The sequence below is a fragment of the Clarias gariepinus genome, chromosome 27, assembly GCF_024256425.1.
Source record: "Clarias gariepinus isolate MV-2021 ecotype Netherlands chromosome 27, CGAR_prim_01v2, whole genome shotgun sequence".
NCBI classification, from domain to species: Eukaryota; Metazoa; Chordata; class Actinopteri; order Siluriformes; family Clariidae; genus Clarias; species Clarias gariepinus.
The window spans coordinates 13,092,530-13,105,325 of NC_071126.1; the positions used below are offsets into that span (position 1 = coordinate 13,092,530).

General features: G+C 36.7%; 1 protein-coding gene across 1 annotated transcript; it reads left to right on the plus strand.

The window, feature by feature from the left end:
- Positions 1 to 560: 560 nt before the first annotated feature.
- On the plus strand, positions 561 to 12,414 carry slc35b2 (solute carrier family 35 member B2). Its single transcript, XM_053489288.1, has 5 exons — positions 561 to 843; positions 5,280 to 5,470; positions 5,698 to 5,852; positions 6,631 to 6,909; positions 9,412 to 12,414. Exons 1-5 carry the CDS (start codon positions 824 to 826, stop codon positions 10,063 to 10,065), a joined length of 1,299 nt encoding a protein of 432 aa, XP_053345263.1. The 5' UTR covers positions 561 to 823; the 3' UTR covers positions 10,066 to 12,414.
- Positions 12,415 to 12,796: the final 382 nt, after the last annotated feature.

Consider the following 12,796-nt stretch of genomic DNA (forward strand, 5'->3'; position numbering starts at 1 on the left):
ATGTTCATAAAAATATGGTTTCTCTTTTTTTTTATCTACTTTATTTGTAAAAAAAAAAAAAAAAAAAAACGAGAGTCCATTCTTGTGCAGCATGTCGCCTGTGTTTGTTTCAAAGGTCTTTGTCATTTCCGGGTTTTTATTATTATTATTATTATTATTATTATTATTATTTTAAAAGACTGTTTTATTCATTTAAAAACAATTAGTATTTCCCATTAAAAATGTGTTTGAGAGAACGTAACTGCATGGCGCAATATTATGTATTTAATAAAGCCTTTATTAAAAAGGAAATGTTGTTCCTGTAACACCGGAAACGACTGTTGCCAGGGAAACGCGTTATAGAAAGCTAGCGATAGTGTTTTCTGAATCATTTTAAATGTATTCTTTTTTTTTTAATCCGTATGTGAGACCTTGTGATAATAATACATCACTAAATAACATTTCACACTTAGTTCTTTCTGTATTTTCACTGTGGGTGTATTAAAAAAAATTAAACCGTCAACACAGCAACTACAGAACAGTTCCTGATCTCCACTGCGCATGCGCATGCAGAGCGCGAAGAGACTCCAGCAGCTCATCTGTGTCGGCTCTATGCTGAAAGAGAGATCAGTGTCAGGGAGTTTGTGTTAGCCGACAAGTTCATTCAGAGCAGAGTTGCGAGTGTTTTAAATCTTTCTTTTCAGCCGTATTTTAGCCATTTAGTCGTGTAAGGACTCTAACTCTTCATGTTCTGCACAAGTAGAGGCATTGAGAGAGTTTTTCTGGGGGTGTAACGCTAGCCGTCCAGCTAGCTAGCTAGCTTAGCAAAACTTTGTTGTAAAAAATGCCACATCTACACTTCAGGTAAGAGCGGAGAGTGTTTGTCGTCCTGTGTTACATGACTTAAAAATATAATAGGATATAATAACACATGCCGTAAATGATAATTGCTTTGTAGCCTGTTAGCTATATAGATATATACGTGTGTGTGTGTGTGCGCGCGCGCGCGCGCTGACATTCATGTGTGTTTATTAATCAGGAGTGCTTTTACTGACCAAGTGCACTAGATTATACAGGGAATGTGAGTGTTGACATTAAAATAAAATAAATAGTAAGACATATACAGACTTCATAACCTCTCTCTCTCTTTCTGTATGTATATATATATATATATATATATATATATATATATATATATATATATAAACTAGCTAACCTTAATTCATTCCAAATGGTTTATTAGAAATGCGTAGAAATAATGTGCGTGTGCCTGTGTGGGCAGAAATCCACACCATGTGACATGTGTATGCATATATAATAATAATAATAACAATACACCCTTTGCAAACACCCTGCACAATTTTTCCTAGATAGATGCACAGCTCAATTATGAATTGTGTAAGCAGTTAATGTCATCAGAATTCAATGTGTAATCAGACAGCACAATCAGCCAGACATTCCAGACAAAGGGTGGTTCACGCTAATTTAAATTCATATTTTGTCACATACAGTCATACACAGAATGATATGTAATAATAATAAGAATAATTGAGTTTATGATGGTTTATTAAAATAAATACAGTTTGGTATGTTAGTAGATAATGAAAGTCAATATTGATTTAAATGTAATTATAATGGATTCACAAAATGTACTTAACATGATGAATAATCCAAGAAAGTACCACTGAAGCTAAAAAGCACTTTCTGAAACGTTGCTCAGAAAAGTTCTATAGGCAGTTAGTGATTATAAAGGTCCTTGGGCAATAAATAGCTATATAAATTTTAATATCAAATATCTTGTAGAGCAGGTATGTCAAATCTATACAGGTAATTTTAATTTGTGCAAGTGTAATTATGTTGTTAGTTAATAGATATTTACCTTTTATCATTGTGCTATTGTTCTTAAACTAACACACCCATTTTAAAAACCTAAAAGCTTTATGAGTGTTGTTTTGCGGCTGAGAAATACCAGTGACAGCTGATGACGTTCACTGACACTCTGGAAATGTAGATGAAATTTTTTGTCATGCGTCTGGTACGCCACGCTGTGAAGCATAGCTTAAGGAAAGTTTAAAACCTTTTAAACAGGTTTAAATTGTAAGGACCTGGAATCATAAAAAATCTCTGCCTTTTTTTAATAAAAAAAAAAGTTTCATTATTGTCAGGATTAACCAATTAATAGAGCACTCCTCACAGAGGCAAATATGAGTTTAGTAACATATCAGATGAATATGGCATCTCGAAAATGATGCAGAGCCGGCTTTTCAGATAGCATACTGTAAATCAGTCAGTTTTGGAAACGGATGAATAGAAGTTTTATGCAAAATACAAGTTTGCGTAGGTGTGTATTGATGAGCATTTAGTACTTTTTTTAACTGTTGTATGTTTAGAGGTATCTTGTAAATTGTCGATCAGATCTTAGTCACCGGATGAAGTTATCAGATCTGGTCATGGAGAAAAAGCTTGAATTTTGAAATGTTAATCACTAGGAAGCATGAATAAATATTTGGTCAGCATTAAATAAAAAGTTGTGTCACTGCATCCTGTACCACATTTGTGTACGCTGGGTATGTCTTATTGGTATTGTTTTTTTTACTGTCTTTTTTATGCAAATATAGGTCTGCTTTAAAATTCGAGAATTAATTTAGCAGTAAACTAATATTGGTTCTTTTATATTTTGCATATGTTTTATATATATTCTGTATGTACAATTTCTCCTTATGGAACACCAATCTGAACCAGTGGTTCCCGACCTTGATGCTGGACTTTTTTAAAAGTTTTCACCCTACCCTACCACTCCCATGCGTATATAGAAAAGACTGTTAATAAGCTAAATGATGTGTGCTGAGGGCTGAGAAAACACTAAAATGTGCAAGGCATGATGTACTCCAGGAACAGTGGTACGAACCACTGATTAGACTAACACAGAAAATGTTGCAAAATGAACATAAAATTGCATAAATGTTTCGGCATTTGCTCACTGACTGAGTGAATACATAGTCTGAATTTAAGCAAGCAGTCTACACATAAAAGTTTTTAATTATTATTAAGTTTGAAATGGTCTGCATGGAATAGTCTGAAGAAAAAATTCTGTGAATGGCTGATGAACATTCATTCACTTACAAGCATCATTGTTTGTGTTTATGGCTGATGTTATATTATATTAAGCTTTAATGAACACTGTCACTTTCCTCATTGAGGGTCGATAGGTTTCCTTCGGACCCTTCCTTCATATTGTAGTTTTTCAGGGTGTCATCAGTAATGTCACATGACAAGTGCTTTCTTCAGGTCTAGTGCATTTCATCCCAAAACATAAATAAATGGTAGGGATAGGACAGAGTGTCGTCCTTACTGAGCTCACAAGGTGCAGAGTTTCCTCTCTTGCTGTCGTGGCCTTAAGGAGTTGAGCCTCGTTCACAAAGACGCACTGTTTGGCTTTGAAGGAGGCCCACTCCAAGAATGTGTAATTTGTGTGCGCACACACACACGCACACGATCTTTTGCCATTTTATTTGACAGGTTTAGACCATATTTCTTCTATATAAGTCATGGGCTGCAGTCAAAGTATGTCATGACGTTGTTTAAAAACATAGCTCGCTCCTATTCACAGAATCACCTCAATTGAGAAGGACATGTGATATTTACTTAAGCCCTTAAGATGCAGCTCTACTCTTAAATACACAGCAGATTCTGTTGGTAATAATTTGAAGCATGTCAGGAGAAATTATTCCAGAGGTTCTCAAAGGAAAATATTTAAAGTTGCCGCATGACGATTTAATTTCTGTCCTTTGTAAAGGCCTAATATCCACTGTTTATGGCACGTTAATGGGTCTGAATCACACCACTTGTAAGATTAAATTTGCTTGGGAAAAAAATCTGACACTGTCCGATGATACATGAGACTCGATTCTCAAGATTTCAGTTCAACCCCATTATATGCCGCCCAGTCTTTATTACAGTTTAAGTTTGTACATAGGCCTAATTTCTGCAAAGTTAAGATTTCTCGCTTAAACCCAGACATCGATCCTTGCTGTAAAAAATTTAAAGGTGGACAGGATTCTCTCATTCATAAATGTATAAGAAGATTTCTGGACAGATGTCTCACATACTGAATTCTTACACATAACTTTTGGTTGCCCTTTTTGGCACTACTGGAGAGAAGAATAAACGTTTAACCCCATCGCTCCTCGCCATGCGTTCCCTCTTATTTAAGTGTAAGGATACCAGTGGCTCAGGGATATTATGTCCTGTTTGTGCTTCTGGAAAAGATTTATTACTCAATCCGTAGTTCACGTTAGAAATTTAAATTTCGTTTGGAGGCCCTCCTTTCACCCTTTTATTATATAAATGTATAGTTTAATCTCCCCCTTTTTTAATTAATTAATTTATTTATTTATTTATTTTTACAAAAATAAAAATAGTCTTTCAGCTCCATGTTTTTTTTCTCTTCTTTACTTTTTTTTTCTCCTCTTTTTTTTAAATCTGGGTTTTATGTATACAGATTATAATGGTATGCTTGAAAAACACACTACACTTTTACTTTGTATGTTTGTGTTTGTGTAAAAATCAATTAAAAAAATATATCGATGGAGTGAAAGTTGACACATAGACAAATTATATTCAACAAATCACTAATTCCGGGACGAGCAGGAAATATGTTCGAGTTATACAGGTTTTTATTTTTTCTGCTAATGCAAAAGTAAACAGTGTTTTTTTTTCCTTGTGTCTAAAATATGAAAAAGCATAATCCTTATTCATATTTACTTTGGTAAAACAAATATTGTCTTAGTAGTAGTATCAGCCAATCATGTGGCACCAGGTCAGATAATAAAATCATGTGGTTAAAGGGTCAAGTGTCACCTGGTGTTTTTTTTTTTTTTTTCTCTCTCTTTCTCCAGTTGTCAACTGTCTGGTGTCAGTGACCTCACGACCACTGTAGTTTCCACTCCTGCTCATGGCTCAAAGGACTCGAACAAGATTAAAAAAGAGAATTAAATATGTTGTGCCTTTCTGCTCAGCAGGGTTGCAAAGAGGAAATGTGCACTAAACTCGCGCAGTGCTGTGTGTCAGTGCATGCAGAGGTCTCTCAAAGCGTTTATATTTGACGTAACTGGGTTTATTTGAGAGGGTGTGTTGAAGCCTGATGATGGCATCGAGTTTTGGAGTAAGATGGAAAATCTGCTAAAAGAGGCAGTTGTGTGATTCAATGTTGCCTTTATGAAGCTTAAGTGCGAAATGTTTACCAACGTCTAAAAAGTAAACATTAGTCTGAACCACTGTATGTGTGTGTGTGATTGCAGCGCGTGTCCTGTCCTGTTGCTATGTCTCTGTACGCCTGTGGCTGCTGGTGCTGGGGAAAGTCTGCTCCTGGAAGGCTGGCAGGATGTGTGGGTTTTTCGATTTTTCCTTAACATCCTGGGCTACAGCTCCATCATCATCCCAGGATATCTACTGATTCGCTACTTCAAGCGGATTAACTACATAGAGACAGGTGTGCTCAATAATGTTTTCCTTGTAATAATATTTAAGTGAAGTGGATGGCAAAATTTCATATTAAGGATAAAAGGTTGCACTTGATTTTGATCACACTTGATCTGTTGTACTGCTCCAGCTTACCCTTTGCCTTATCATATGATTTTGAACTCATGTACCTTATGTTTTATCATGGGCATAATGCATGCTTCTCTTTGTTTTGTTTTTTTTGTTGTTGTCTTGCAGGCCGAGGGATTTGTTTTCCCGTTATAAAAGCATGCGTGTTTGGCGGTGACTCTAAATCAGGGCTGTTGGATGATGTATCCGAGACACCCAGAACTGAGTCCACTTCAACGTCACAGCAAGCTGTCAAACTTATTTTCTGTGCAGCTGGACTCCAGGTATGCATGAGACAGTCACTGATAGCTTCGTATGTGATAATTTAGTGTAACCTTGATCCCTTGACATTTGGGCCAAAATAAATAAATACATACATACATAAATAGGTAAGTCAAAGAATCACTACAGTCATTAATATGGTTCAGCTGCAGTAAGTTATGCACCCTGTTCCAAAATGATTGGAGTGTCCGAGTAAGAAGAGTGTCACGGGCATATTCCAAGATGATGATGCCAGGATTAATCAGTGTTCAAATTGTAACAGGGTGCTTCAGGGAGCATGAGACAAGATTGGCCACCACTGAGTCTGCCCTTAACCCCAATGAGAATCTTTTTGATGTGCTAAAGAAGGCTATACAGCCATTATCAGTATAAGATCTCAAAGGGAAATTCATGCAACTCGGAAATAAATGTCGTGACATTGCCTAATAGAAAAATGATGCAACAGCTGTAATGAAGGCAAAATTGCGGTCCAACATAATATTGCACAGGCTGTGTATAATCGTGGTGTACAGTACTATATACTTTTCTATAATCTACTTACAATTCCAAAAATTCTAGAAATATTAAATAATGACATGTAAATTCTTCACTTAAATTGCAATTTAAATATTGCAGCTTATCAAATCTATACAAAGTGCAAAAAATGCTGCATACATTTGCACAATTGTTGACAGCTGACAAAAAAGAGCGCTAAAATAAATAAATAATACTATTGTTTATTTAATTTCCATTGTAATCTGTGTGTGTGTGTGTGTGTGTGTGTGTGTGTGTTTGAAACAGGGCTCATATTTGACCTGGGGTGTGCTGCAGGAGCGAGTGATGACGCGTTCCTACGGTGCCACTGAAGATGGGCAAAACGGCGAGCGATTCACGGACTCCCAGTTCCTGGTGTTCATGAACCGCATACTGGCTCTTACAGTGGCCGGCCTCTGCTGCGTCGTGTTTAAACAGCCCAGACACACAGCACCTATGTACAAGTACTCGTTTGCATCTTTGTCCAACATCCTCAGCAGCTGGTGTCAATATGAAGCCCTTAAATACATCAGCTTCCCTACACAGGTGATGCTCAGTGATTAAGTTAGGTTTTATAATCCTCTACTGAGTGAAAATTCACCAGCTCTCCAGCGACAGTGGAAAGTTGTATATTTATTGATCTATCTCTGGCATATTATAGCCAAACTGTAGTAGTCATACCACAACTGATTTTAAAAAAAATGTTACATGTTAGGTTGCTTTCATATCCAATGTTATTTAATTGTATTTAAGCATAGATGAGTCTGTTTTAAAAGCCTGGCTTTAGTGCTGCGGACTTAAACACTTGGTTGAACTGCGGGGATGGGCAGTATTCAGGAAGCATGTCATTAAAGGCCTACAGTGACCTGCTGGGTAATTACTACAGGCATACCAAAGTGAAAAAGATGGGAATAGGTTAACCAATTCTTTTACTCTATTCAGGTAAACTCTAATAGCTGCATATTGATGTACACTACCGATCAAAAGTTTGGGATCACCTGCAGATTTCTTGGTTTTTGTTAAGTGATTTATTTTTTACAATCTACAACAATACTGGGCATTTGAAAACTATGTAACAACAAAACCAGCAACAGTGAGTTGCTATTTTATGACATGGAAGGCAGCTGTTCTGGAATAATTCTTGCAAGAATAGTATTGTATTGCAAAAAGTGCATTTGCAAAACCCATTAAGCGCCATGATGAAACTGGCTCTCATGAAGACAATCCCAGAAAATCAAGACTAAAACTTACCTCTGCTGCAGAGGGGAAGTTCATTTAGGGTACCAGTTACCTCAGAAATCACTAATTAACAAGCAGCACCTCAGATTAAAGCTGTTAAGAACGATTAACAGAGCATACATAGCAGACTCCTCTCAAAGGAGATCATTGCATATTTTGGATGCCTTTAATATTGGATTACAGTGTAGAAATAAATAAAAATCAGGGATGGCCATGGAGTTATAAAGTGATCCCGAACTTTTGAGCGGTTTGGTGTGCTTCGTTAGATTCAATGATGGCGCTCTGATCTTTAGAGTTCATTGTGAAGCTTTCTGCTTGCGTACTTTGTTTATGTTTATGATCAGAAAAGTCTCTCTGCTGATAGGTGACAGTCTCCCAAACAACATTCTTTGCATATGATGTCATGCATGGAACTTTCAGCATTATGCAAATATCTAGGATGGTTATGAATATTGCTACTGCGGAGCAGCTTGTTATCAATCACTGCATATTTCTTTCATGAACAGGAATGTGAAATAGTCAACTATAACTTGTTGGTCTTTTAATCCCTTAAAATTATTTTCAGATTAAAGTGCCCACCATGTGAAAAGAGTTAATGCTGCTGGTGGTAATCTCACTCGTTAATGCCAATCGCATGTTGTCTGATTACTGAAGTCTATTTGAAGTATTGTTGCTGACCATGTGCATCGGTTTATAACCACAGTTTGCCCAACTTATACTGGCAACTTCCAGCATATTAATAAATCATGTCACAAAGCACAAGTCATCTCAAACCGGTTCCCCAACATGATGTGAAAACATAACAAAGGAGGATAGGGTAGAACAGAAGATTTTCAGCATAAATGCACCGTTGACATTTCTTCAGTCAACATGTTATGCGATTATAACAGCATTCAACAACTTGATGAATCCACATTGTTATGTGCAAAGTACTCTAAATGCTATGAAGGAAATAGACAGCATAAAATATGACTGAGATATTACCTGGCCTATTGTTGTTAATGCCGTGGAAACAAGATAAACAACCTGAAATAAAAGAACTTGACATGATTATGGGCCACATTTAATAAATAAAGATAGAGGTGAACCATGGTTATAGAAATCTACACATAAATTTTAATAAGCCATAAACCTTGAGTATCACTTTATCAAACTTTTTACTTAAAAACTATTATCGGGCTATTTGAGCCAAATGCTGGAATCTGACTTTTTTATTTTTTTTTTTTTGTCAGTGCTAAAATGTGGTCAGCATAATATTTAAAGTTTAGTCATTTCAGACACGAATGATGAAAGCAATTAAGGCAGTGTGGTTTACATAAAACTCGGAAATGTCCATCATGTGTTTTCTAAACTTTTTACAATGACGTGCTTTGGGTTAAGTTTTGTTTCAGGTCATATAACAAGTTAATTATAACCTTGTTATGGGTGAATATCGTGATTTTTTTGTTCTTTTTTTTTTTTTTTTTTGCAGCATAACTTTTATAGACAAAACAATTTCCTTCTTCCTCCTTGTAGAGTGTATTCTGTGACATGCTTATATTTCTATGCAGAGTCATCTTATCTTTTTATTTTCATTACCAATAGACTCGGACAAATCTGAGGTCTACAGCTACATTTTGTAACACAATATCACTATTTTAGCTTGATGGCTAAGACCGATGGTTTTGAAAAAGCTGTAAATAGTGAAATAAGCTCTAGGGCCCCTGCTTACAAAGGCTTTGGGGAAAGCTACATATTTAAGGTCTCTACCAGCAGTGTGAAAACACGTTTTATCATTTAGTAATTCAAACGCATTCTCTTTGTTTTCAGGTGTTGGCTAAAGCCTCTAAAGTCATCCCTGTCATGTTGATGGGCAAACTGGTGTCACACAAGACCTATGAATACTGGGAGTATTTTACAGCTGTGCTGATCTCAGTCGGTGTGAGTATGTTCCTTTTGTCGAGCTCCAGCAGTACCAAACACGCAACCATTACAACTTTCTCCGGCGTCATCATTCTGGCCGGATACATTGTGTTCGATAGCTTCACCTCTAACTGGCAGGACGAGCTTTTCCGTCACAAGATGTCCTCGGTGCAGATGATGTTCGGGGTGAACCTGTTCTCCTGCCTCCTGACCGTGGGCTCTCTGTTGGAGACGGGTGCTCTGTTCGAATCGCTGGGGTTTATGAGCCGCCACGCCGAGTTCGCAGCTCATGCCGCCTTGCTGTCGCTCTGCTCTGCATTTGGCCAGCTCTTCATCTTCTATACCATTTCACAATTCGGTGCTGCTGTCTTCACCATCATCATGACGCTGCGCCAGGCCATCGCCATCCTGCTCTCCTGCCTCCTTTACGGCCATGCCATCTCGGCAACAGGAATCTTTGGGGTAGCTGTAGTGTTCTTTGCACTGTTTCTCCGTGTCTACGCGCGCAGTAGAGTGAAAAAGAGCAGCAAGAGAGCTCAGGCACCGTTACAGAAGGTCTAGATGAAGGACAGTGATAACCACGTTATTTGTGGTTTTGGTTCCTCTTTTTGTTTTTTTGTTTTTTTCTTCCCTCCTGTGTGTGTGTGTATGTGTGTGTGCCCTTCTGGGTGTGTTTCACAAAGCTTTGTTTCTACTTTGTATATAAAAAGGTACTGAAAAGGGTGGCCCTTTTTTTGGTGTGTGTGTGTGTTCCAAGAAAGTGATTTCAACAGTACTGACTAAAAAAAAGAGGGGTTGTTACATACTTTGTGTCGAGTGTTTGTTGTGGGCCCTGTTTTTGCTGAGCCAAATTTCAGCCTCAGCTCGCGTGTTGAGGTTGGATCTGTTCCATTGGATGCGTGTACGATTTCTCTGTCTGTTTTTATGTTTCTGAATAAGTGTAAAGTTTCTTATTTATGGTTAGGATTGTAGTTACAGCCATACAGACCACAGAACTGCCCGACTCGAGAAGTATTTTTAACCCCATCAGATTATTATTTTTAAAAATACAAGAGTTACTTGTTTAACATGACTCATTATTGTGTGTGGTGAACAATTCCAAGTTTTAGCCTGTGATGAGTTTGAGATGATTTTCCTTTTCATTGAGGTTTAATTAAAACTTGTATTTTAAAAAAAAACATCTGAATATGTGACACCCAGCATTTCCAGACAAACAATTCAACAACGAATTGATCGACTTTCAGTTTTTGTGCTCACAAAAGTTATTCCCTTAATATGATCGTCATTACAGTAGACACATGAAGTAAAAGGACTAAATTAAACCTTGTCACCCTCCTCCTGCCTTTAGATCTTGTCTAAATATATTTCAGTCCACCTGTGCTTTTTATTGAAGGTCTGTTTGTTAGTATTTTCTACCCTTGATTCAGATGTTTGGGGTAAATGCTGACTTTTCCAGCATCAGACCACGAGTGCCTACTGAAGTTTTTTTTCTGTAATTAAAATATTTTTTTGAGGATAGGGCCAGGTGATTTCCATAATCATAGTATTCTTTTGAGCAAGAGTTAATGTAAGTTTGATTCAGATGTCATGACTTACTTGAGTCTTGTTCACTGGAGGTAAGATCTCTCCCAATAAGGAGCACTGTACAAGGAGATATCAGAAGATATCAGAAGATTTTTAGCCAGAGTAAGATGCTGCTGTGGTTCAGCTAACATTAATACACTGCTCACTTTGGACAAGTGCGGATAATCATGGTAATTTTAAATGCGTAAATTAGGTGAGGGATTTAACTCTGATCAAGTTTCTAAGATGCGCTGCTGTTCATTTTTATTTCTCACAGACGAGAAAGTACCACTGGCTGATTAAAGGACATTTCTGATAAGGTCTCAGACACAGAGAACAAAAAAAATCTATATTTCTTTATTAATACACATTCTCAATGTCAAAACAATGCCAAGTAACCAGACATTTAAGACCAAAGCGAAGACAATTGATATTAAGTACTATTGTAATTATTCTTATTAGGCATTTGATAAAATCCTAGCCTGGTTATTGATATATGAAAACTAAATATCAGCACATGGGTAATTTAACTTGTTGAAAGTTATCTTTTGTCACGCGAGTCATGTTTTAACTTTCTTTAAAAAAAAAAAAAAACATTTTGGTTCATTGCTTGTTAAACGGTCATATTATTAATTAAAACAGCCAGTCATTCTTTTTGACGTGGCTCTATGTACGTTTGTCTTGATCTATTGTAGGAATGTTTTCCAAAGGAAGTACTGCTGTTCTTGTTTGTTCAGATTGTGTAATGTACTCGGGTTTAATGATGTTGGCTCAACCAGACATGTTAGAAAAAACACATTTAATTCGCCTTTCAGTTCAGATTAAGTTAACAATTTGTCTTTCAAATTTAAGAAGAATTAATGAAGAGGAACCAAAGAAGCTAATAGTCTCATTTCCGTGTAGAACTTTAGGCTTGTTACAGATTGAAAATTCATAGAAAAACTTGCAGTTTCAGCTACACCCACTCAGTTCTGTGGAGCTGATCACCTGGTCTAGTTCCTTTAAAATGCTAGACAAGATTGCTAAATTAAGTGCAACTGTATATTTTTTGTTTGTTTTGTTTTTTTACATTTTTTTATGTATATGATAGCTAACTTTAACATGGGGTGGGCACAGTGGCTCAGTGCTAAGCAATATCACCTGGCACCTTCAGGGGTTTGTATTTTGCCTTTGGTCTGTGAGTGTGAAGTTTGCATATTCCCCCTGTTCTTTGTGGGTTTCCTCATGGAACTCCACAGTCTAAAGACATTCGTTGTAGCTCGATTAATGTTAACAAATTTCCCATAGTGTACAGTGCTTTGAAATGTTACACAAAAATAACCAGAGTAAATACAAACCCATCTGGCCCTATGTGAAAAAATAACTGCTCCCTTGTTAAATTATGAATAAACTGTAACTTTTGGAAAGCAAAGTAAAATTTCGCTTTCCACACCCAGGATTGATTACTTCCAGACCTCCTGAATCAAGAAATCTTTTGAGCAAAGACTTTTGTTCAGAAATGTTTAGGTTTTAGAAAATACTTTTTTTGGAAGGTGTGCGGCCAATTAAACTTAACACAATGTTGCATCATACCTACAGTCGAACATGTTGGTGGTAGTGTGATAGTCCGGGACTGCTTTACAACTTCTGGACAGGGCAGTTAAAATCTGATTGAGATAATTAAATAGTTTATTCGTGATTTATAATTAAATTTATAAATTAATGCATAATTTAAAAAACATTTTGTATT

Coding starts and splice junctions, on each gene's coding strand:
- slc35b2 (XM_053489288.1), top strand. CDS start 824: ATGCCACATCTACACTTCAG. Junction 844..5,279: donor ATGCCACATCTACACTTCAG/GTAAGAGCGGAG, acceptor GTGTGATTGCAG/CGCGTGTCCTGTCCTGTTGC. Junction 5,853..6,630: donor TCTGTGCAGCTGGACTCCAG/GTATGCATGAGA, acceptor TGTTTGAAACAG/GGCTCATATTTGACCTGGGG.